The 25,197-nt window shown below is 46.3% G+C and overlaps 2 protein-coding genes across 3 annotated transcripts in view; both read left to right on the top strand.

Moving 5' to 3' along the window:
- The first annotated feature begins 1,778 nt into the window (after window positions 1-1,778).
- On the top strand, window positions 1,779-8,464 carry LOC133068060 (large ribosomal subunit protein uL6-like). The gene is made up of 2 exons (XM_061159129.1): window positions 1,779-1,809; window positions 7,947-8,464. Exons 1-2 carry the CDS (start codon window positions 1,779-1,781, stop codon window positions 8,462-8,464), a joined length of 549 nt encoding a protein of 182 aa, XP_061015112.1.
- A 2,044-nt stretch (window positions 8,465-10,508) lies between these two features.
- MOK (MOK protein kinase) overlaps window positions 10,509-25,197 on the top strand; it is a 40,934-nt gene continuing 26,245 nt past the window's right edge. The window contains exons 1-2 of one of the 2 annotated variants that reach the window (XM_061159730.1): window positions 10,509-10,689; window positions 23,284-23,398. In XM_061159730.1, coding sequence (XP_061015713.1) covers window positions 10,683-10,689; window positions 23,284-23,398 — 122 coding nt within the window. In that variant the 5' untranslated portion in view covers window positions 10,509-10,682. The remainder of the gene's footprint in view (window positions 10,690-23,283; window positions 23,399-25,197) is intronic. The other variant, XM_061159729.1, reaches the window with a different exon arrangement.

The raw sequence follows: 25,197 nt of genomic DNA, 5'->3' as shown, positions 1-25,197 counted from the left end.
AATCATGAAATAGCTGTGGAATGGGCAATGTGACAGCCACTGCAAAGGTATAAGGTCTGTATGCCAAAAAAAAAAAAAAAACCACCCAGGAGAAAAGTGCTGGGAAGACAAAACTCAAAGATGTCCATTCCCCAGCCGTGTGTCCCCAGGGGGCTCTTGTTCTCTGAAAGGCCCTAACTGCCTGAGCTAATGCGCAGGTGCTCCAGGAGTGCAGAAAAGGAGCTCCAGCTTTTCACCTAGTCTACGCCTCTGGTCTGATCACGTCAAAAAACTGCTCCCACGGGAGAGCAGTTGGTTCCCTGTTGCAAGCAACAGAAGCCAAGCCTAGTTAATCTTAACCAAACAGATTTAATTGAAAAGATGTGGGGAAATAGATGGGGAAACAGTGGACACAGTGTCAGACTTTATTTTTGGGGGCTTCATAATCACTGCAGATGGTGATTGCAGCCATGAAATTAAAAGACACTTACTCCTTGGAAGGAAAGTTATGACCAATGTAGACAGCATTATAAAAAGCAGAGACATTGCCAACAAAGTTCCGTCTAGTCAAGGCTATGGTTTTTCCAGTGGTCATGTATGGATGTGAGAGTTGGACTGTGAAGAAAGCTGAGCGCCGAAGAATTGATGCTTTTGAACTGTGGTGCTGGAGAAGACTCTTGAGAGTCCCTTGGACTGCAAGGAGATCCAACCAGTCCATCCTAAGGGAAATCAGTCCTGAATATTCACTGGAAGGGCTGATGCTGAAGCTGAAGCTCCAACACTTTGGCCACCTGATGTGAAGAGCTGACTCATTGGAAAAGACCCTGATGCTGGGAGGGATTGGGGGCAGGAGGAGAAGGGGACGACGGAGGATGAGATGGCTGGATGGCATCACCGATTAGATGGACATGAGTTTGAGCAAACTCTGGGAGTTGGTGATGGACAGGGAGGCCTGGTGTGCTGCGATCCATGGGCTCGAAAAGAGTCGGACACGAATGAGCGCCTAAACTGAACTGAAGTAGGGAGTTCCCCAGTGGTTAAGACTCTGAGCTGGGATTGCCAAGGCTCCAGGTTCGATCCCTGGTCGGGGAAATAAGATCTCATAAGCCTCCAGGTGCGGCCAAAATATAAATAAAATAAATATCATGAAAAGACACACAGGGAACCCAAAGCCCCTGCTCTGTGACAACCTAGAGGGGTGGGATGGGGAGGGAGGTTTAAGAGGAGGGGACATATGTATATCTATGGCCGATTCATGTTGATGTATGGCAGACACCATCACAATATTGTAATCATCCTCCAATTAAATAGAAGTAAAAAATACATATCATGAAAAGGTGGGAAGTTACTCACCTCACCAGCAGGGAAGGCTGGAGAACCAAGTGTGGACAAATAGCCACACAGTCAAAACATGCTCATTCAGCCTGGCCATGCCCTAAGCCCCAGGACTCAGCTGTGAGCAAAACAGACCTAATCTTGTCTTCACGGAGCTCAGAGCTGTGCTGCATCAGGGACCAAGAGACCCCGGGGACACATGGGTGGGGGGATGGACGACAATTTCCAGACATTTCCAAAAGGAGGGAGGAAGGAAAACTATGTCTTACTTAAGGCATAGACAAGTTTGGCAAAGACAGGTTTTAGAGTGCTTAGACAGGTTTAGGTGCTGTGCTGAGTGTATTAAACTGTGCTGCTAGTGGAGGGTTGATCGGACAAGTTCCTGGAGACTGGGACGCTTGACTGTGTTCTGAAGGACAAGGATAGATCGGTGTATGCCAAGGGGGTAGAGTGAGCTGCCTACGATGGCAGGCATCCTGCCCATTTTGCTTACAGGTGAATGTCCAGAGTCTAGTACCCTGTCTGAAATAATACATGTTTAATAAATAGGAGTCAGGTTGTTACTGAACCAAACTTGGGTCCCCTCTCTTGTTCACTGCAAAGCCCATCTACTGCCCCCGGGTTATGGTGAAAGAAAGAGCGACATCTACTGAAGGAAGCCAAGCAAGGAGTCCAGCAGAGCTGGTGCTCAGAATACCCCAACTCCCCAGGGGGTTTCAGCAAAGCATTTTTAAAGGCCAGGTGAGGGAGGTGGCGTCACGGGGTATGTGATGAGCTCACACACAGTTCTCTGATTGGGTGATGGTGGTAACAGGGTTATGATGAATGGTGTTACTGGGTTAACATTATCAATCCTTTAAGCACCAGTAGGTCTGGGGCTTCATGCTCATGGTCATCAAGAAGTTAATTTCTTCCATTTGGTGGTGGTTGTTAGCACCTGTAAAACAACTCAGGATCTGTGCAACAGATACTTTTATCTAGGTGCTTCCAAGAGAAGCCAGAACAGAGGGCGTGGGGGAGGGGGTCCGTCCTGGGAAGGCCCCAAAGAGTTCTCAGTTACAAGATGGATAAACGAACTATTTTCAAAGTTATCTTACACTTTAAAACAAAGTCAGATAAAGTTATTTCTCTGAGTTCAAACTGTCCTTTTCTGGCCCAGTCCTGATAGGGTTGCCAGATTTAGCAAATACTTCAGCATATGCACTACTGTCCTATGCACTATCTGGGGCATACTTATACTAAACCAGGGGCTTCCCAGGTGGTGCTAGTGGTAAAGAACCCACCTGGCCAATGCAGGAGACATAAGAAAAGCCAGTTCCATCCCTGGGTAGGGAAGATCTGGAGGAGGGCAGGGCAGCCCAGTCTAGTATTCTAACCTGGAGAATTCCATGGACAGAGGAGCCTGGCGAGCTACGGTCCACGGGGTCGCAAAGAGTCGACAAGGCTGAAGAAGATACTTAGCACACACACTAAACCAGTATTAGTTGTTGCTCTGAAATTCAGTTTCAGCTGGGCATCCTGTGCTGTATCTGGCAACCCCACAGCCGGAGTAACAGCCGCTTGAAAGACCCACCTAACCTGCTGCTTTCCCCGCTTTCTTCTGCCACAGCCCTACACCCTCTTTCGTGGTTGTCCAGCCACATTTCCTGAGCAGGCGAGGCGCTCCCGGCCAGGGCCACCCAGGATTCAAGGTCGGGAGACGCAGTGACTAAGCACAGACGGCAGGGGGCACCCTAGACCGACGTAGTGAGCTGCGCACTTGGGTGCCTGGGCTCCTCGGAGTCCGGTGCTGGTGGAGGGCTGGGGCTTTGCACAGAGCTCTTCTCCAAACCCCTCTGAACTTCTCCGGCCATTTCTCACCCCATCTTACAGGACTTCCAGGACAAACAAGTCCTAATTTTCAATCTCGGAGTTAGGAAAACATACATGGTCAGAATTAGACCCGTATAGTTACATGGATTTTTAACCATCCAAGGGGGTGCTTTGTTGCATGCAACGATCTCAGATTTTAGTTGTTTGCTTTAAAATCAACTTGTAAAACTTGTCATTCTGTTTATAAATTGGAACCTTTGGTATGAAAATAAAGGCACCACTGTATTCGTTTCCTCTCAGTGTGTGTATTAGGCACTCAGTCCTGTCTGACTCTTTGTGACCCCGTGGACGGTAGCCCGCCAGGCTCCTCTGTCCATGGGATTCTCCAGGCAAGAATACTGGACTGGGTTGCCATCCCCTTCTCCAACTCAGGGATTGAACTGGGGTCTCCTGCACTGAAGGCAGTTTCTTTGCCATCTGAGCCACCAGGGAAGTCCATTCGTTTCCTCAGGGTGCCATAATAAAATCCCACAAACCGGGTGATGAAAACAACACAATTATGCACTCACAGTTTTGGAGGCCACAAGTCCAAGGTCGAGGTGTCTTCAGGGCTGGTTCCCTCTGAAGGTTCTGAGGAAGAACCTGTTCCAGGCCTACTCCCACGCTCCTGGTGGTTTGCTGGCATTTGGATGCTCCCCAGCTTGCAGAAGCATCACTGATCTCTCCCTCCAACCTCACACTCATGGATCCCATGTTCCTAGAACAGTGCCAGGCACAGCACACATTCAACTTAGTATTTGTTAAATGAATGTCAAATTCATTGTGCTGAGCATTTTACAGCCTTTTCAATCTGGAAACGTGTCCTTTTGTCCTGGCAATTTTTTTTTCTGTTTTGGCCATGCAGTGAGGTTTGTGGGATCTTAGTTCCCCAACCAGGGATTGAACCCATGATCCTGCAGTGGAATCTTAACCACTGGACCACCAGGGAAGTCCCCTTTTTACATTTTTCATTTTGACTTGGGGCCCTGGTGTGCAGAGACAAAGAGAGAGCTAAACACTTTCAACATTGAAGCTGAATTCTTGCCAGCTGATTCTGGGAAAAAAGGAAAGAAGGGAAGGAAAAAGAGAAGTGAAATGCTTCATTGTACAATATGTACTATGTCAAAGCTGTTAGACAATACAAAAGAAAAATAGACAAACAGAAGGGTTTTTCAGATGTTTCTTCTAATTTGCTACAACAAATAGGTTGATTCAAGGGACTTGTAAAATGTACTTCTTGAGAGTACGTGCATTCATTGGAGAGCTTTTATAAAGGTCTCTTTTAGACACAACGGCTGTAGAAGCACAGGGAGCTGGAAGCCAAAGACCCGGGTCAGAGCCCAGGGGACCACCAGTGAGTGGGTGATTTTGGTAAAGACCTTCCCCTCTCTGGATCCCCAGCAACAGGCCATATGACTCCTACAACCTGTCAGTCTGCCTGTTCAATTCCTCCCTATCAAGGATGAAGGTTTACCCTTGTTATTGTTGTTTAGTTGCTAAGTCGTGTTCAACTGTGACTCGAACTGTTCATGGGATTTCCCCAGACAAGAATACTGGAGTGGGTTGCCATTTCCTTCTCCAGGAGAATCTTCCTGACCTGGGGATCAAACCTGTGTCTCCCACTTGGCAGGTGTATTCTTTATCACTGAGTCACCTGGGAAGCCCAAGGTTTGTCCCAGATGCTCAACAGTCATCGAAAATCGGCTTGCCCCTTATCACAGAGGATGACAGAGCAGGTGACAGCTGATGGTGTTTCTTGATTACTCAACAACCTTTGTCGAACATTTGCTCCTGGCCAGGCCTATTTTAGGCCTGATGCCGAATCCAGCCTCCATACACTGACACCAAATTAAATTTTGGAGACAGAGTTTTGGGTGAAGTAGAAAAGAACGGGCTTCCCTGGTGGCTCAGGGAATCCACCTGCCGATGCAGGAGACATGGGTGCGATCCCTGGCCGGGAAGATTCCCTGGAGGAGGGCATGGCAACCCATTTCAGTATTCTCGCTTGGAGAATCCCATGGACAGAGGAGCCTGGCTGGCTATAGTCCATAGGGTCACAAAGAGTCAGACATGACTGAAGCAACTTGGTACGGACGCACTTACTGCTACACAACGAAGTGACTCAGTTACACACACACACGATCTATTTCATAGTCTTTTCCATTATGGCTTATCACAGGACACTGAACTTAGTTCCCCGTGCTATCCAGTAGGACCTTGTTGTTTATTCACTCCACATATGCGCATTTGCACCCGCTAGCTCCTCCATCCCCCCTTTGGCTTGAGGGCTCCACCTTTGTCTCCACATCTCCTCCCTTCTCTAGTTGACAACTGTGTGAACCTGCTCCTTGGGACTCAGGGGAGGTCTTGGAGGCTGAATGAAGTCTATTTCCTACAAACAAGACACTTAAAGGGGGACATGGAAAGGTTTTTGTGCCCAGGAGTGCTACAGGGTCTTGCCTGGCTTCAGACTCTGGGCAGAAATCAAACAGTATACTCTAGAGAGACAGAGACATCGCATCTACTCTTCATTCTTTGCATCACTCTTTGCAGAGGGTATTTTTATCCTCATTGTTCAGAAATGAGGAAACACTGGCCCTGTAACTTGGCTAGAGTCACTCACTTGGTTCACTCTCCTACCACTTTAAGAATTTTTCTATTCTCTTCTTAGGAAAAGTTTTTTCACACTTAAAAAAATCTATTGTGCCATGTGCTTTTTTGTTGGAAAAGTGCTTGGACATCTCTTTAGCCTGACGTTGACTTGTTTTGCATCCACACTTGACCTGACCGCAACCTCATTCATAACCGCTTTGGTTAACTGCCATTCCTCATGTTCATTTGAATGGCTAATGTTCTTGCTCTTATTTCACATTCCTGCTCTTGCTAAGTTGCCTCTGAGATACATTTATTATTTATTTTTATATTATTATTATTATTTTGGCCATGCCACATGGCTTGTGGGATTTCCGTTGCCTGACCAGGGATTGAACCCAGGCCCCAACAGTAAAAGTGCTGAGTCCCAACCACTAGGCTACCGGGGAACTCATTATTTTCTGAAATCAATCTGATTTCTAATATCCATAGGTAGATTTGCATTTTACCCACCTTACCAAGGTTAATGTGTGAATTTCTGTCTTTCCTAATTTTTCTAACTTCTGCCCATTTCCTGGTTTGAACATTAATTAAGAAGCTCAGCAGAAACAGATAGCCTGCTAAACATAGCTTGAATCTCTTGAGACTGGGAATTAGGGAAAAGCTAATGTTGGGATACAAGATGAAGTGTCTGAGGAACAGTTTTGGAATGAGTCAAAAGGCGCAAGTGGCTATAATTAGGTGGTATTCATGCAGAGCTTTAAAAGCAGAGCTCCAAGGATGCAGGCTGGTTTCACTTCACAAGCATCTCTCGAGCATGTGACATATGCCTGGTGGTTGTATGTGCTGAGCAGGCAAGGGCTCAGGGTGGGGCCCTCCCCGGAGGAGCTCACAGCCTATTATTTCTCATCTGTCAATTCTCCTTTTGTCATTTAGTGCACAAGTGGTCTAAGGAAGCAGGTACCTAGGCCACACAGCTGAAACCCAAGAAGGCTGACCCCTCTGTCTATAAACTGTACAGAAAGACCTTCCCAGGCTATTCTGAAGTAGCATTTCCTAGTCTTCTTAGAATTAAAGAAAGAAGGAGCTAGTGGGTCTCAAAATATGGTCGTAAGTGCAGCAGTGGCATCACTTGGGATTCTGTTAGAGATGCACATTTTCTCTCTTTTTAATACTTATCATATTTATTTGTTTGGCTGCACTGGGTCTTAAAGTTGAGTCTTGCAGGATCTAGTTCTCTGACCAGGAATGGAACCTGTGCCCCCTCCATTGGGAGCGTGGAATTTTAGCCACTGGACTACCAGGGAAGTCCCAAGATGTGAATTTTCAAATCCCACCCCAGAATGACAAACTCAGAAGGTTTGTGGTTGGGCCCCTGCAGAGTCCAGAATCACCTGAAGGCAGGTGACTTTGGTGCAAGTTAATGACTGAGAACCTCCGCTCTAGGAAAATCTCACCCAATTCCCTTTCTGCCTTCCTGCTAAGGTCCCTGTTGGTTTCCTTTGATCTTCCACTCCGGAGGCCCTTCCACTCCCCTCTTCCAAGGTCTCCAAGTACGAAGTGCAGGTTGCGGACCAGGGTGCTGGTGTTCGTGGAGCTGGAGGGCTGAAGTCCAATAGCTCCTGCTCACCTGGGGCGGCGCACCAAGGCTGTGTCTGCCTACAGGGGGTGTCTTACTGTGACCCTTCCTCAGGGTCAAGACCCCCTGGGCTTCTTCAGGATTTCACTACTAATTGTCCACAGTGAAGGCGAATAGAAAATCCAAATGATGATGCTAAATGCATTCACCTGTTCACCTCTTAACAGGTATTCAGTGAATACCCAGAAACTCCTTCTGCCTGCAGAAGAGATAAAGCACAGATGGGTGGGCTAAGGAACTTAGAACCTACCTTGGTAGAAGAAAAGAATATGAAAAAGACAGTGTGAGAAAGAAAGTGAGAGCAATGTGACTTAAATACAAGTCCCACCTAAGGGGAAAGACTACAAGGAGATAGAAGAGAGAAATCAAATTCCAGTGATCTGGAGAGATTAGATGTGGCTTTTCAGAGCCAACAGGGACAGGACAACCCACAGTAATGCTCACACCTCATCCAGCGCGAGAATGTAGGCCATCCTCAGCAATCAGACTGCCGGCCTTCAGAAAATATCGACATTACTCTAACTAGTAGTAGTACTGCTCCGTGGCTAAGTCGTGTCTGACTCTGCGCTTACTCTGAAGGGACGCACAGCTACTGGGAAGGGCCCCAGAGGCACCCGGTGGAGGGACTTCAATCACATCAATGTAGCATTCAGTCTCCTTGGAGAGAAAAAGAAGAGGCTCCAAGTTGACAAATGGTGGGGAAATAAAAAGGAACTGGTTACAGTTTGCACGATCTGTAGTCGTGTACAGAACATGATCAAAAGTGTCACGCTGGGCTTCTGCTACAAGATGAGGTCTGTGTGTGCTCACTTCCCCATCGATGTTGCTATTCAGGAGAATGGTTCTCTTGCTGAAATTGAAAATTTTGGGAGTGAAAAATACATCCACAGGGTTCAGATGAGGCCAGACATTGCTTATTTAGTACCTCAAGCCCAGGAAGATGAGTTGAGTCTTGAAGGAAACCACATGGAACTTGTGTCAGATTCAGCAAGCCACAAGAATATCAGAAAAGTTTTGGATGGTATCTACGTTTCTGAAAAAGGAACAGTTCAGCAGGCTGACGAATAAACTCTGGGTGGTCTGGCTACAGAAACCACAAGATGCCAGATGATTCTTTGGACTCATTTATGATATTTTAAAGATGCAATAAAAGCTCTTTTGATATGGGAAAAAACAATAATAATACCAGCAATAATCACCCCGTTTTTTTTCAATTCGCTTGATAAAATTCACATAATGGACCATTCTAACCATTTAATACATACAATTCAGTGATTTTTACTAGACTTACAAAGTTGTGCAACCATCACCACTATCTAATTCCAGAATGCTGTCAACACCACAAAAAGAAATCCCTTACCTGTTAGTAGTCGCTCTCATCCCCCCAGCCCCTGGAAGCCTGTATCTACATTCTGTCTCTATGGATTTGTCCAGTCTGGAATTATTCTGTAAACAGAATCATACAATAGGTGGCCTTTCATGTCTGGCTTATTTCACTTAGCATCATGTGTTTGAGACTGATTTATGGGTTTGGCGTGTCCTTCTGGGGCAATGAAAATGTTTTGGAGCTAGATAAAGGTGATGGTTCCACAACATCGTGGATGTACTGAATGTTACATTTAAAAATGATTGATTCTATATTATGTGAATTTTGACTCAAATTTTTAAAGAGAAGTTAAAAAACAAAACAAAGTAGATACCTTTTGATGATGCCTTTGAATTGTGGTGCTGGAGAAGACTCTTGAGAGTCCCTTGGACTGCAAGGATAGCAAACCTATCAATCCTGAAGGAAATCAACCCTGAATATTTACTGGAAAGACATGCTGAAGCCGAAGTGCCAATACTTTGGCCTCCTGATTCGAAAAGGTGACTCATTGGAAAAGCCCTTAATGCTGGGAAAGACTGAAGGCAAAAGGAGAAGAGGGAGGCAGAGGATGAGATGGTTAGATAGTATCACCAACTCAAGGGACATGAATTTGAGCAAACTCTGGGAGACATGAAGGACAGAGAAGCTTGGCATGCTGCAGTCCATGGGGTCACAAAGAGTCGGACACGACCTAGCAACTGAATAACAACCACCTTTTGACTCAGCAGCTCCACTTTAAGAATTTCTCCTGTGGGCACACATGAATGTATGGAACATGATGTGTGTTCAGGACTTCCCTGCAGCAGTGTTTGAAAGGTCAGCTTATTAGACACAACCAAGATGTCCAGCAGGCAACCAGTTAAATAAGAGATGGTGCAACCATGAAGTGGGACTTCCCAGGTGGCTCAGTGGTAAAAAGAATCTGCTTATCAATCCAGGAGTTGAAGGAGATGAGATGAGAGAGAGATGATCCCCGGGTCAGGAAGGGCCTGGAGAGGAAGAAATGGCAACCCATTTCAGTATTCTTGCCTGGAGAATCCCATGGACAGAGGAGCCTGGTGGGTTACAGTCCATGGGATCGCAAAGAGTTGGACACGACTGAGCACGCACACACACAACTAGAACTAGAAGAGCCATTAAATAAAATAATGAAGCTCTTTGGGTACTGTTAGGGGAACGTATCTAAGTTAAAGTATCAAGTAAAAAATGCAAAATACAAAGCAGAGTCTATACGAGACTACCACTGGTGTAAGAAAGAGGGAAAAAAGAATAAAAGGTTTCTTATGAGTTACCTACTTTATGCGGAGAGGAACTGGGGACAGAACAGTGGGAGGGAGGATTTCCAGTCTGTTCTGTTTTTGTTATTTTTGAATCTTGAATCATGGGACAGTACTATCTATAGTCAGTGGCTATTCAATTGTAACATGCGACTGCAAAGAAAAGGTATCAATCGACAATTATTTAGTGTATCCCAGCCCAGTTAAAGCTCAAGGCTGTCGTCCAGGCATTAGGTCCCAAATCACTAAATTCTCAGGACGGCTGGGGATAGCGCTCCCAGGGAAAGTCGCCTACACTCAAAAGCCGGGAACAGCTTAAAGGTGCAAGGAGGAGGGCTGCTTAGCAACTGGAGTGAGGAGGCGGGCCGTACTGCGCACGCGTACATGTAGGACCGGAGGGCGCCGATGGGTCGTTCTGCGCACGCGCGGACTCGGGCCTCGGGGTGGTCGGGACCTGACGGTTGCTAGGGTGACAGGGATACAACATGGCCGCCGGATCCTAACGCTCTCCGTTTAGGGACCACCACGGAGGTCCTAGTTCGGGACCCTGCCTCTAAGGAGTGGAAGCCAGGGCCTACACTTTCTATCCCTTTCTTCTCCGTCCAGTATCGGCAAGGGGTTGTCGCCGGCTTCCGCATCCAGGATGAAGAGTTGAGTGGAGCCGCGAGGGGCGGGACCAGAGGGCGGGTGGGGGCCGGCTTCGGGAGGCACTCGGTGGCCGGTGGGAGGTGGGCAGCGTGGGGGAATCCCAAACCTCCGTGGGCTGTCGGGGACCCGCGTCCCCGGGGGCAGCCGGAGCGGGCAGCCCGAGGGGTTCAGGGCTGGTCGGGCAGTGAGGGGTTTTAGAACGTCGACCCGAGTCCAGCTGCGGTTTATTTTGGTGCGAGGTTACATTAGAGTTTGGGGAGTTTTTAATTCTTTTAAATGGTGGGTTGAAAACATTTGGCAGTAATGTAGTGAGCGGTTACAGTGTGGCTTCGTACCTTTTATTGTCCTACCCTACTACTGGTTTAGTAGACAATTGAGAGGAAAGCTGGGCTGTGTATTTTACTTTATTATTACTTTGGGGTCAGGTAGTACTGTTTTTGTCAGAACTTCTTTACAGAAATTTTGAAAGAGCCTTTTAGTGAAAGAGCGTTGCTGGGAAGTTATGAAATGAGATAGTCATCCTTGAAAATGTGAGGGGTATCATATTTTTCTGTGCTTCAATGTGTGGATTATGAACAATCCAAGTGTAATCAACTAGAATGGGCTGCTTTTTGATTTTTACATTACTGTACGAATATACTTGTCATTTATGCTGTGAATCTGAGGTCCAGAAAAATTCCAACCTGTTTTGCTGTGAAAAGATTAAATTATGTTGGGTGTAGTTATGATGTTAAATTTGCATTGTATCCTGATTGTCACTTGGTAAACGGTATATTGCATACATTGTGTAACAAAGATGTTTAAAAGAATTCATCTCATTCATCCTTTCCAAGACATTCTTATTTTCTTCATATAATTTATTTTTCCCAGTACTGGGTCTTCATTGCTTCACGCAGGCTTTCTCTAGTTATATCATGTGGGGGCCACTCTTCGTTGTGGTGCCTGGGTTTATTGTGGTGGCTTCTTTTTGCCGAGCACAGGTTCTGGTGCACAGGCTTCAATAGTTGGAGCACTCGGGCTCAGTAATTGCGGCTCACAGGCTTTAGTTCCTCCCAGGCATGTGAAATATTCCCTGACCAGAGATCAAACCTGTGTCCTCTACATCAGCAGGAGGATTCTTACCCACTGTACCACCAGCGAAGTCCAGGAGGTTCTTATTTTCTTTCGTTAGATATTAAGTGATTATCTTTTTCAGTAATGCACCCAAAGCAGTAGTTAGAATACAAGGTCTACAAAAGGCTTTACATTTTTATGTATAGTGTGGACTTACATACACGTGTATTTTACTGTATTCCTTTTTTTCCCTTCCCAGCTATTTATTTTGAAAAATTTCGAATCTACAGAAAAGTTGCCAGAAGAGTACACTGAATATTTGTACACCCTTCACCTAGATGCTCCATTTGCTGTGTGTTTGTGTGCTGTCTCACCGTGCGCTGGCATTCTCTCTCTCTGAATTATGTATTTATTTTCACTAAACCTTTTGAGAGTTAGTTGTAGACATCATTACATTTCACCACTAGTAATTCAGCAAGTATCTGATAAAAGCAAGAACATTCTCCTGCATAATCACAGTAAATAGCATGCCGATAGAATATTGCTATGTAATATGCAGTCTATATCTCACATTTCCCCAGTTATCCCAATAGTATCCATGATAGGTGTTTTTATTTTTTCCAGGATCCCAGTCAAAAATCACAAATGTTAGCATATATATACATATATATATATACATATATACACACACACACAGTACATATATATACACACACACACACGATCTATATGTTAATATTTGCATTTTCTGATTTGTATCTTTTAAACTTTTGTTTTTTAAAAAATATTTATTTATTTGGCTGTACCAGGTCTTAGCTGCAGCATGCAAGATCTTCAGTGTGAAGTCTTAGTTGTGGCACATGGGATCTGGTTCCCTGAGCAGGGATTGAACCCAGAGCCCCTGCATCGGGAGCTCGGAGTCTTAGCCACTGGGCCACCAGGGAAGTCCCAAAGGGTGGAGTTTCAATTTTAAAATTTTATGTTTTTTTCCAAGTGTAATTGACCCACAACATGTGCTGGTCCCAGCTGCACAGCATGGTTATAGTGTTTCTGCACATCACAAAATGATCACCGTTTTTACGAGTCTACGAATAATTTTATGTCTTTTTGTGTTTTCATGATGTTTAGTAATTCAGGTCACCATTTTTCCCACACTGCATGAACTAATTAATTTGGTATAGCCTTCTTTATTGAAGGATCTTGACCTTGTTTTTAGTGATTTGGTTTGAAGTACTGTCTCTCTCAAAGAGAGTGGGAATTAGAAGTTGAATCCTCTTTTAAACTCTAGTTGAGAGTTACACTTAGTAATTAACTTTCCCCTTAGTTCTGACTGGAGAAGGAAATGGCAACCCAGTCCAGAATTCCTGTTTGGAAAATCCTGTGGATGAGAACCCTGGTAGGCTACGGTCCATAGGGTCGCAAGAGTCGGACACGGCTGAGCGACTAAAACAACACCATAGTTCTGATGCTTATCACCTGCCTTGATTAAGATCTTTAGAAGCAGTTTTTTTTTTTTTTTTAGAAGCAGTTTTAATACAGATAGTTGGATTCAGGTGTGACAGTTTTAGATTTGCACAAAAAGTGAATTTGAACTCTATTTTCATGCTTTAAATAAGGCTCAAATTTCACTTATACAGGCCTCGGTTTGGTAAAAATGAATACAATCTCAATATGAACAACTTATTTATCTTCCGCATTCTATCTGCCTTTTTCATATAGCTATATTATTTAAACTTTAAAAAATTTGTTTATTTTTGGCTTTGCTGGGTTTTCGTTGCTATGTACTCAAAGTCTTTCTGTAGTTGGACCAAGTGGGGGCTACTCTCTAGTTGCAGTTCATTGGCTTCTCATTGCGGGATCTTCTCTTGTTGCTGAGCATGGACTCTAGGCTCATGGGCTTAGTTACTCCAAGGCAAGTGGGATCTTTCCAGACCAGGAATCAAACCTGTATCTGCTGCATTGATAGGCAATTCCCAACCACTGGCAGCCAGAGAAGTCCTATTAATGTTTATAGTCCTCAGCATATAAGTCTTTCACTTTCTTGGTAGGATTTGTTTTTATTATTTTTTGATGCAATTTAAAAGGGATTATTATTTATATCCTTTTCTGATATTTCATTGTTAGCATAAAGAAATACAACCAATTTCTGTATGTTAATCTTGTATCCTGTTGCCTTGCTGAACTTAATCAGTTCTTGTAGTTTGTGTGTCTTTAGGGTTTTCTATATATAGTATCATGTCATCTGCATATAATGACAATTTTACCTCTTCCATTCCAATCTGGCTATCTTTTATTTTTCTTGTCTGATTGCTATGGCTAGAACTTCCAATACTATATTAAATAAAAGTGGTGAGAGTGGACATCCTTATCTTGTCCCAGATTTTAGTGGAAAGGCTAAGAGCCTTTTCATTTTTATTTACTTCGGTTCAGTTCAATCCCTCAGTCATGTCCAACTCTTTGCAACCTCATGGACTGCAGCATGCCTGGCTTCCCTGTCCATCACCAACACCCGGAGCCTGCTCAAACTCACATCCATTGAGTCGGTGATGCCATCTCATCATCTCATCCTCTGTTGTCCCCTTCCCCTCCCACCTTCAGTCTTTACCAGCATCAGCGTCTTTTCCAGTGGGTCAGTTCTTCCCATCAGGTAGCCAAAGTATCGGAGCTTCAGCTTCACCATCTGTCCTTCCAATGAATATTCAGGACTGATTTCCTTTAGAATTGACCTGTTTGATCTCCTTGCAGTCCAAGGGACTCTCAAGAGTCTTCTCCAACACCACAGTTCAAAAGCATCAATTCTTCAGCGTTCAGCTTTATTTATGGTCCAACTCCCACATCCATACATGACTACTGGAAAAACCTTAGCTTTTACTAGACAGACCTTTGTTGGCAAAGTAATGTCTCTGCTTTTTAATATGCTGTCTGGGTTGGTCATAGCTTTTCTTCCAAGGAGCAAGCATCTTTTAATTTCATGGCTGCAGTCACCATCTGCAGTGATTTTGTAGCCCAGGAAAATAAAGTCTGTCACTGTTTCCTTTTTTTCCCCATTTATTTGCCATGAAGTGATCGGACTGGATGCCATGATCTTAGTTTTTTGAATGTTGAGTTTTAAGCCCATGTTTTCACTCTCATTTTTCACTTTCATCAAGAAAGTGAATCTTTCAATCAAGAGAGATTCTTTCATCAAGAATCTCTTTAGTTCCTCTTTGCTTCCTGCCATAAGGGTGGTATCATCTGCATATCTGAGATTTCTCCCAGCAGTCTTGCTTCCAGCTTGTGCCCCATCGTTTTTACTGGCTACATAATATTTCAGCTTGTGGATTCAATCCTTGATCAGGGAACGAAGCTCCAGCAAGCCATGTGGCCAAAAAAAGATGCAGAACTTTTCTATCACCTGCGAAAGTTGTCTTGTGCTCCTTTGCAATCAATCCCCTCCACTCCTGGCTCCCAAGATCATTGATATGCTTTCTATTACTAAAATATTGCCTTTTCTAGAATTTCATATAAATGTAGTAAATATAAGTGTATGTGGTTTTCTGAATCTGTCTTCTCTGTTTAGCATGGTTTTTTTTGGTTTATGCACGTAGTGGCAGCTTAGTGGTTTGGTCCTTTTTATTGCTGTATTCTGTCCCATGAATATGCCACAGTTTGTCTATTCATTTTTCAGTTAGTGAGCATTTGGTTTGTTCCATTTTGTGGCTGTAGTGAATAATTCTGCTATGAACATTCATGTACAGGTCTTTGTGTGGACATTTGTTTTCATTTCTCTAGATTCCTAGGAGTTGAATTGCTGGATTGGGTTGGAAGTGTGTATTTACTTTTATAAGAAAAGTAAATACTGTTTTCTAAAGTGGCTATTCCATGTTTAATTCACTGTCATCCGTGTGTGAGAGATCCATTTATTCCACATCCTAGTCAACACTTGGTATTTTCAGTCTTTTAAATTGGAGCCATTCTAGTGAATGTGCTTTAACTTGAGTTTTGAGAGCTAGTTGTTGTCATTTTATTTGTTCATCAACTGTCTTCAGTCTTCCCCAATGGCTTAGTCGGTAAACAGTCCGCCTGCAATACAGGTGACGCAGGAGACTCAGGTTAGATCCTTGGGTCAGGAAGATCCCTTGGGGGAGGAAATGCCAGGAGAACCCCACAGACAGAGCAGCCTGTCAGGCTACAGGCCAAGGGATTGCAGAGAATCAGACACGACTGAGCATACTAGCACACACAGCAGTGTCGTGAAAGGCACAGGTTATGGCTCAGTGTGGACGTGGTCAGGGGATATTGTGACTGGAGTGCTGGGACAGAAGACCCGGACGTTTCCAGTAAGGGAAGAGCAAGCTCGACTGTGGTCGCTACTTGGGAAGGTCATGCCGCTCACCGCGGGAGTCTGTGTGACGCTGTTCCTCCAACCAAAGAATGGGTCTCTATATCATGGGCTTCCCAGCTGGCTCAGACAGTAAAGAATCTGCCTGCAAAGCAGGAAACCTGGGTTCAGTCCCTGGGTCAAGAAGATCCCCTGGAGCAGGAAATGGCAACCCACTCCAGTACTCTTGCCTGGAGAATCCCATGGACAGAGGAGCCTGGTGGGCTACAGTCCATGGGGTCGCGAAGAGTCAGACATGACTAGCACTTTCACCCTTTCATATCATTGGCAGTGGGGTTCCCAAGCTCTGCCTTTCTCATGGGCATTGTCAGCTGAGCCATTGCTTTGGCAAGGGTCTTTTACCATGGTCACCACTCTTAGGAGTACATTCTTGTGACTTCTGGCATCTCCTGGGAAGCATTCTGTTCATGGGAGACAGCAGTGGCAGTGTGGTTGGGGAATTCTGGGATCAAACTCCCTGCCTGTGAAGCCTACTGCTTTATTGGTGTGACCCTGGGCAGGCTACCTAAACTCTCAGTGCCGTAGTTCCTCATTTGTAAGTGGATTAATGAGGTACCTGTTGCAAGGGATTGTTGAGATGATTAAATGAGAGTGGTGCCTGATGCTTAGCGTTCAGATCTTGGTGTTTGATAAATATCTTTCTCTGATAGAAGGAACCAGGACTCCTTGTCCAAATGGCAATCCTAGGACTGAAACAGAAAATATACAAGATTTTGTAGTGCCAGAAAGTAAGAAAGTACTGAAAAAACAAATAATGTAAACCTAGACAAACAAACCTTGTCGATGGGGGCATGTCAAAGGGACCAAGGAACCAACAGAAAGAGCTCCTAAAGGCCAGAGCAGGAACAGTTTGAAGCAACACACTAAAGTAGCATTGGATTACCCCAGAATATAAAATAAATATCCATGGATTCCTACTAACATTAATGAAGAAACATATTCTGAAAGAGAGTTTGATGGAGGACTGTGAAGGTAGTTTAAGGAGCATCCTTCTAGTCATTTATCCTCCCTACCCTTCTGGTCTGTCTGTTGTGTTTATATGGATGGTCTGACCTGGGAAAGGAAATGACCTGCAAGGCAGGAGAGCGCTCTCGTTGTGATCTGAAATACCTGGTATTTAAACAGAGATGAATAAAAAAGGATTGGTTGCCAGTTAGTCAGTAGTAATAATTCTGTGAGTCAGCTGTCAAAGTTCCTCCTGCAATGTATGTCCGGAGGACTATAGGAATATTGGACCAGGGGCATGTGACATGGCATTTCTTCTTTGATTCATTTGTTGAGGAGTGTGTCCAGGGCATGAAAGAGGCTAGGACTTTGCCTTTAAGAGGGCTTATGGCCTTGTGGAGAGAGGTGCAGAGTGGACGACAGACAGGTCTGTGGCAGAGGACAGGGTGCACACAGAAGGAGGAAAGACATGTGCCCTGAGGCCTGCCCGCCAGCTTGGTCCTGGGAGATGAGGATCTACAGCATCACATATTCAGTTTTGGACACTAAGTCTCCGTCAGTTTGCCTTTAATATTATCTAAACACAAGTGTGGCTCTCTCCCTCTGCCTCTCTTTTCAAGTAAACGACCTAAACTTGGGGGCTCGGAACACTCTGTCCTCAAGCTGAGGGGCTGTGTCTTACTGATCTCTGTGTCTTCCATGCGTGGCCCAGTGCCTGATGTGTAGCTGGTGCTCTTGGTCTTTATTGATGTCCAGTCATGTAGTCACATCACCAGGGGTGTTTAATTTAGGCTGAAGTGTAGTGCACATTGGGCTTCCTAGGTGGCACTAGTGGTAAAAACAAAAACAAAAACAAAACCCACTTGCCAGTGCTAGAGATGTAAGAGACGCGGGTTCGATCCCTGGGTTGGGAAGATCTCCTGGCATGGCAGCCTACTCCAGTGGTCTTGCCTGGAGAATCCCACAGACGGAGGAGCTGGAGGAGAATCCCATGGACAGGTGGGCTACAGCCCGTAGGGTCAGAGAGAGCTGGACACAACTGGATCGATTTAGTGTGCTCGCACGGCAGAAATTGTGTTGGGGGGGGTGTGGGTCCCAAGACCACCCCTAGATTTGCTCAGAGAACTCACAGGATTCAGGTTACACTCTTAAGAGCTGTGATGTCCTCAGTGAAAGGAGGCAGAGCCGCGATGGAGAAAGTGACGTGGGGCAAAGCCTCGAGGAAACAAGGCACACGCTCCCGAGTCCTCTCCTGGTGGAGTCTCACAGGACGCGTTTCATCCTTCCAGCAGCAAGCTGTGACCGCACGTGTGACCTGTTTTCTGTAAGCACAGCTCACGAGAGCCCCACTGCTGGGGATTTTACTGGGAGCTGAGAACACAGGCACCCTCTGCAGATTCAGCGCACACCATGCTGCTTGCTTGAAGAGTGTAGGCATCGTGAGTGACTCTTAACTGCATAGAGACTGGTGGGAGCCCTTCCAGAATCCGGGTTCCCAGGTGGCAGGCAGAGCCAACCTTGCAAGCAGATGTCTCTATGGAGAGTGGCATTTGGCCCGCCATGTAAGCTTTTTTCTGCATAGTAATAGACTGTCTCTTTTTAGGGGAATTTCTGGGCATTCCAGTCTAGTCCATCCAAGAGAAGGGAACGGTTTGGTGGTGTTTTAATGAGCAGCAATTATTCCCTGGCTGTTCTTTGATGAGCAGGAGTGGGGTTAGGTGGGTCAGGTGGGTCTTCCTGAGGACCAGAGGACAGATTACTCATAGAAGCATCCATCTGGCTGAATTTTCCCACAAAGTTTCAAGTTTGGAGGCTCCCTAAGAAGTCTGTCAGAGTAGTTTTATGATGCTGCAAACTGGACACACTAGTGGTAAGCCACACACAGGGCCTGTGTTCTGGTTGGTTTGTTTTGAAGAAGCTTCTCGGGAGGATTCACCCAAGAATCTTACTGGTCTGGTTCCAGGACTTACTGGGCAGGCGACCTGTTTGAGGGAGGCTCTGGGCTTTTGTTGAAGCTGTGGTTGTCAAGCGGGTTACAGCTTCTGGTTTTAGTCAGAAGGGCTCTGACGCTTGTGTCCTGCAGACCCCGCCAGGGCTGAGCCCTGCCTCACTCCAGCCAGCTGCTCGCGGAGGGCGAGTGGGGTGAACTGTAGAACTGGCAGAACAGCTTCAAACTCCTGCTGTGCTGGGAGCTCGGTCAGTTACTTTTTACTCAGGGAAGACTTGTGAGGAGGGATTGTAGGGCTTAAACATCCGCAGTGTGGGGGTCTAGAGCAGCCCCGGGACGTGTTAACTGGTGTTCTTGAGAGACCTGTCTGTTCCCACGCAGCGCGGCCCCTGTGTGCTCCCGGCGCCCTGGGGACACGCTGCTGATTCAGGGAAAGGCTCTGAGGAATTCCGGAGTCAAACCTGTTTCTCTTTAACCTAACCTACATTTCCTAAGTTTATTTGCTTGTGGAACCCCCTTTTGGGGAGTACCCATTACTGTCTTAGGGGTACTAGGTTCTGCAGAACTCAGTTTGGAAAATGCTCGTCGAGAGAATATCAGCGCCCTCGGGTAGTTTTCCTGCAGGTGATGCTTGGGGAGGCCCTTCCTGGTGTGATGGCCCAGCTCTTCTCACACAAAGTACAGGCCGTCCGTCATACTGTTTGCTTAGGACTGTGGCTTTTAGAGTACAGATTTCCTTACATGTGAATTGTTGTTCAGTCGCTGAGTCGTGTCTGACTCTTTGCAACCCCATTAACTGCGGCACGTCAGGCTTCCCTGTCCTTCACCATCTCCCTGAGTTTGCTCAAACTCATGTCCATTGAGTCAGTGATGCTATCCAACCACCTCATCCTCTGTCGTCCCCTTCTCCTCCTGCCTTCAGTCTTTCCCAGCATCAGGGTCTTTTCCAGTGAGTCAGCTCTTTGCATTAGTGCCCAAAGCATTGGAGCTTCAACTTCAGCATCGGTCCTTCCAATGAATATTTAGGGTTGATTTCCTTTAAGATTGACTGCTTTGATCTCCTTGCAGTCCAAGAGACTCTCAAGGGTCTTCTCCAGCACCACAGTTCAAAAGCATCAATTCTTCAGTGCTCAGCCTTCTTTATGAATGGAATGGTCATAACACTAAAACCATATTTCATTGTCTCAAGCATTCTTTTTTTTTTCTGCTGTTGTTTTTTGTGTGTTTGTCTTGGTGTAATATAGTTTATGTCCAACTCTTGTAAGTTGGCAGGACCAAGTACTGTGAGTGTTGGGGCTGGCAGTCCTGCCCAGAGAGTTTTCATTTGGGAAACAGGATGGCAACCTGTTTCAGGAGCCAAAAGAAGCTCTCTGGAGCTAACCACAGAAGAGGACATCTAGTCTCCCTGTTAGGGGTTCTGTGGGGGAATATAAGCAGTCCCTAAACTTTGCTTTTCTCATTCAAGAGGTGGTTTCAGTCTGCTTTAGTTGTGAGGACCACTGAGGCTCACTACACTTCACAGTGTGGAGGTGTATTATAATTATAACCGTTAATTAAGGCTAAGCTTGAGAACAGGACAATTCTAGAGCAGGAAGGCCTGGCCCTCCCGGGAACTGGGACCGTGGTGAGAGCCAGCTCTTGTTGGGTCTGGGCAGTGGGACTTTGTGAACGTCACTGTTCCGACAGTAATATGATCTGAGTCTGTTTTCCTTTGTGCCTTTCCCTGCAAATATTCTTTATATCTTTTCTGTTCCTCATACTTTCTACTTATTCCTAACTTTGGCTTGCTTTTTTTTCTTCCAATTTTTAAACATTGGAACATAATGTCCATCCAGAAAACTGCACGAGCTATGAGTACAGGTTGGTGAGTTTTCCGACAGCGAACGTTCCCGTTAACCTGCTGCACAGTCAGGGGACAGAAGTCCCCGGGGTAACCACTGTTCTGACTCTGACACCACAGAGTTGTCTGTTTTAACAGCTTTATTGGATATAATTTACGTACTATAAAGTGCACCCAGGTAAAGTATATGATTCAGTGCTTGTTGGCATTTTTCCTGAGTGCTGCAACCATCATCATTATCGGTTAAAGCACTTTCCTCTTCATCCCAAAAAGAAACCAATATCAACTCGCATCAATTCCCCCTTTGCTCCAGACCCCGCCCACCCTCGGCAACCACTCATCTACTTTCCGTGTCCGTGGATTTGCCTGTTCTGGACGTTTCATGTAAACAGCCTTTTGTGCTTGGCTTCTTTTGCTTAGCATGACGTTTTCACACTTCCTCCGTGCTGCAGCATGTGTCTGCGGCTGAATACCATCATTGTGTAGCTAGACCGTATTTTGTTGATCCGTTTAATTTACTTGGCCATGCCAGGTCTTAGTTGTGGCACTCGGAATCTTCATTTATTTAGTTTTTATTGCAGCGTACAGGATCTTTAGTTGCAGCTTGTGGGATCTAGTTCCCTGACTAGGGCTCGAACCTGGGTCCCTACGTTGGGAGTGCAGGGTCTTAGCCACTGGACCGCCAGGAAGTCCCTGTTGACCAATTCTTTAGTTGATGGACGTTTCTTTGCTTCCGACTTCTGGCTATTGTAAAAATGTTTCCACGAACATATGTGTAACTGCATTGTTTAGACTTATGCTTTCATTTCTCTTGAGACTATACCCTGGAGTGGAATTCTGAGTCATAGTTTTATTAGTTTATACTTCCAGCAGAAGTGAATGGGAATGTATAGGATTTTAAAGAAAATCCCAACATTGTGTCATTTTACCTGGAAATACTTTAGTATCAATAATTCTTGCTAATGGATAAACACTTTAAAAATCTTTAAGCACACTATTTCTCAAAAACATTACTCTAAAAAACTGGGCCTTTTTTCTGTTAGTTTGTTCAAATCAGAGTTCACGCAAGGTATTTAAAATGTGCTCTGTCTGAAAGAGAAGGCCCCCCTTTGGAGAGGATGGTTTTAAAAGCCTGCTCTCCCTTGTTGTGGGTTTGGCACCTGCAAGTGATGGGCTCCTTCCGGCCCATGCTTGTTTACTAGGTTTCCGATCTGTCTGCTGCTGGTCAGGTCCACGCTCAGTGTTCTCTCCTAAGTGTCCTCTCGAGCCTCTTATTTCTGTCGTGCCTTGCTGCCTCAATCTACGCAAGTCTCCTTGCTCTTAAGGCAAGTGCCTGGGTGGGGTGGAGACTGGCTGCCTTCCTGACTTTCCAGTGACCTTGGTGCAAGGCTGAGTAGCTTGTTCACCTGTCAAGTCTCACAACTGCTTTCTGTGAAGTTTTTTTGGTCTTCTCCTCCTCTTATTTGAACCACGGAAGCTTTTCCAGCCCAATGAAGGGTTTGCTTTCCGGGCTTCTCTCTCGCCTTCCGTTTCTGCTTGGAAAGCAGCCGTTTCCCCTGTGCTCACTCCTGTCTGGAGAGCGCTTGTCAGGGGGTCGGGAGTGTTTGCCTCGCTCCGTCTTCCTGGCTCTTCCTGCTGCTGCCCCTGGGCCGACAGGTGCAGTGGACACGGCCTGCGAAGGCAGAGTCGCTGCAGGCAGTCTCCCGCCGTCGGCTGTTCCATCCTGACAAACTGGGCCCTCCAGCGGCCGGCCTGCTCTCTGCCCCTCGCTGCTTCACTGCGTGGATTCGGTCTTTGTTCCCAGCACGCTCCAGGAGACTCCTTTCTGTACCTGTGGAGGTTCAGTCCGGAAGACAGGAACTGCTCCAGGTATTTCAGGTGGCAAGGGATTTACTGTAATGACTTAGAAGCTTACAGAACCACCATCTGTGCCCCGGTGATGGTGGTGGTGGCCGCAAACCCAGGGAGACGTGCTGTCAGCTTCCAGAAACTCAGGGAGCGAGAGCCCCAGGAGCCTGCCGCAGGTCCACCGGGCCTTGTGTGGGACCTCGGAGGGTGGTTTTCAGGAGCGTGCTCCCCGGCCACTGGGGCATGGCCAGGCCTGCCGGAGGCCAGGCCCGGGCTCACCGCTCCTGCGAGGGCCACCCGTGCTGCCCGCTTGGCGCTCTGCTCTCGCGTCCTGTAGGGTCCCGAGCCTTTCCTGGCTCCGTGTGAGTCCCCGCTACTCGAGGGGGACAGAGACTGTTGCCAACACACAACCCAGCTTCTCTTAAAACGAGGGGAACACCTAACCTTGGGAAACACAAGGAAAGCATCCTCAGTGTGCTGCTTTGGGCTATCTTACAGATGGAGACAGCTGCTGTCTGGAAGCGAGTGTGAAACAGATGCACAAGTAAAACTTTTATTTTTATAATTGTTTTTATTTATAGACTATAAAGCAATTGGCAAAATAGGAGAGGGAACGTTTTCTGAAGTTATGAAGATGCAGAACCTGAGAGATGGAAACTACTATGCATGTAAACAGATGAAACAGCACTTTGAAAGGTAGGCGGCCCAAGACCTGTGTGAGACTAAACACAGATACAGGTGCAAATCGATCAGAGGAACTTAATGGGAAAATTGTATTCATGCGATAACCCGTAACATTAGATTTCTTTGGGCAGAGAGGATTACAGGCTAATTTTATGTTTATCGTATTGGAATTTATTAATGTCCAAGTTTACTATAATACTAATAACAGTCACAAAAATTTAAACTGGAGAAGTATACCTCACTTTAAACTTTCTGTATGTTCCTAAGAGTTGTGTTTGTTGGATTTTTATAATTGAAACCTTAGATTAGGGATATAGAGGTCCTTGTGACTTAATTAGCTGTGAATCAGTTACTGTGTTGAAAAAGTAACTTTCAGGTAAGATTTAGAGAAATGTGTTCCCTGGGAGGGACCAGTGCATTTTGTGGTGCCGGGAGCCCTCTGGTTCTCGCTTCGTCCCTTTGAGACTGCCGTGGCCTTGCCTGCAGAGCAGCCTCTTGGAGTCCTTGCGTTTACAGCTTCTCACCACGGACCACCCTGAGTCAGAGACCAGGTGTGATTGGGGAACTGTCAGAATAAGGAAATAAGGGATGGCGTCACCGCAGCTGTTCTACCTGTCAATAAAGAGGTTTGAAACTCAGCCTGTTTTAATATCAAAGGAATTGAAGCCTCTGAATATCTAAGGCAACGTTTTAAAAAACATAGTAATCCCTGTCCTGAAAATGTGGAGCCTTCTGAGTGTTTTGGGGTATAGGCCTTGATTTCAAACTCTCAGCATGCAAAGATAGTGTTTCAAATTGGAAAGCAGTTGAGGCCTTTTACATCAAGGAGAATGGCTAACAGTAACGTCACCCTGGTGACGTCCCAAGGGGCAGGCGTCATCATCCCTGTTTTGCACCTGAGGAGAGGTGGTTAGTGATGTGAAGTAACTTGACTGGGTCACCTAGGTCACTGGGCGGGCAGAGCCAGGCCAGAGCACGCGGTGTTTACCTGCTGGACCGACTCTGTGGTTACAGGGGCTTCTGCTGCTCCTCCTTCCTATCACTTCCTCCTCCCAGTGTTCTGAATTCTCTGTATTTGTTTATCCACCCCCTACCTCTGTCTTTACCTTTATACTACGCCTGGTGGAGAATCTGCTGCCCAGTGTTGCGATTACCCTCATCGCCGGAGCAGACGGCCTCAGCCAGCCGCTGTGGACAAACGCTCCACAAACCCAGTGGAGCAAGAGGGGACCCCGATGCATTCGCTCAGTCAGAGGCCGGGGCTCCTTGTCAGCTCACCGCCGGGTGCAGGGTAGACGTGCTTGCAGATGGCAGGACTTGCCAGCTGCAATTTTGGTGGAGACATAAACACGAAATATAGGCTGGACAAAACGCCTGCAGGCCCCATGACTCCCACGGTGGTTGCCGTCCCAGAACCGTGCAGAGTCAAGGCTGCTCTGGGGAACCCGTCGGCCAAGAGAGGTCACGCAGGCCACCGATGGGCCTTCAGGAGGCAGAGAGACCTGTAACATGTGAGAAGTGCTCCCCTGAAAGGAGATTGGAATGGTTTGAGGGCAGTCCTTTGGGGAGGCAGGGAGCAGTGTATCTGGAAAAGTGCCTTGGGCTGACCTCAGCCCCTGGGGAGAACAGGGAGCCGCCCGAGGGACGCAGTTCCTACCAGGTCCTGATGCTGAAAGTACCTCGTCCGCCCGGCCCGTGGCTTCCTTGTCGTGAGGCCCGGAGGATTGACCGAGGTGGGACGCGGTGCGGAAGACTGACCGGGACGGGAAGCGGAAGGAGGACTGCCCGAGGTGGGACACAACGCGGAGGAC

This window comes from Dama dama, chromosome 13, assembly GCF_033118175.1.
Source record: "Dama dama isolate Ldn47 chromosome 13, ASM3311817v1, whole genome shotgun sequence".
Lineage (NCBI taxonomy): Eukaryota > Metazoa > Chordata > Mammalia > Artiodactyla > Cervidae > Dama > Dama dama.
This window is presented reverse-complemented; position numbering and strand designations above follow the sequence as displayed.

Excerpts from the sequence above, each read along its gene's own strand:
- LOC133068060 (XM_061159129.1), top strand. The coding sequence starts at position 1,779 with ATGGCAGGCATCCTGCCCATTTTGCTTACAG. Across the intron at positions 1,810-7,946 it reads CCTGCCCATTTTGCTTACAG|TCGTGTCTGACTCTGCGCTT; the intron begins GTGAATGTCCAG and ends TCCGTGGCTAAG.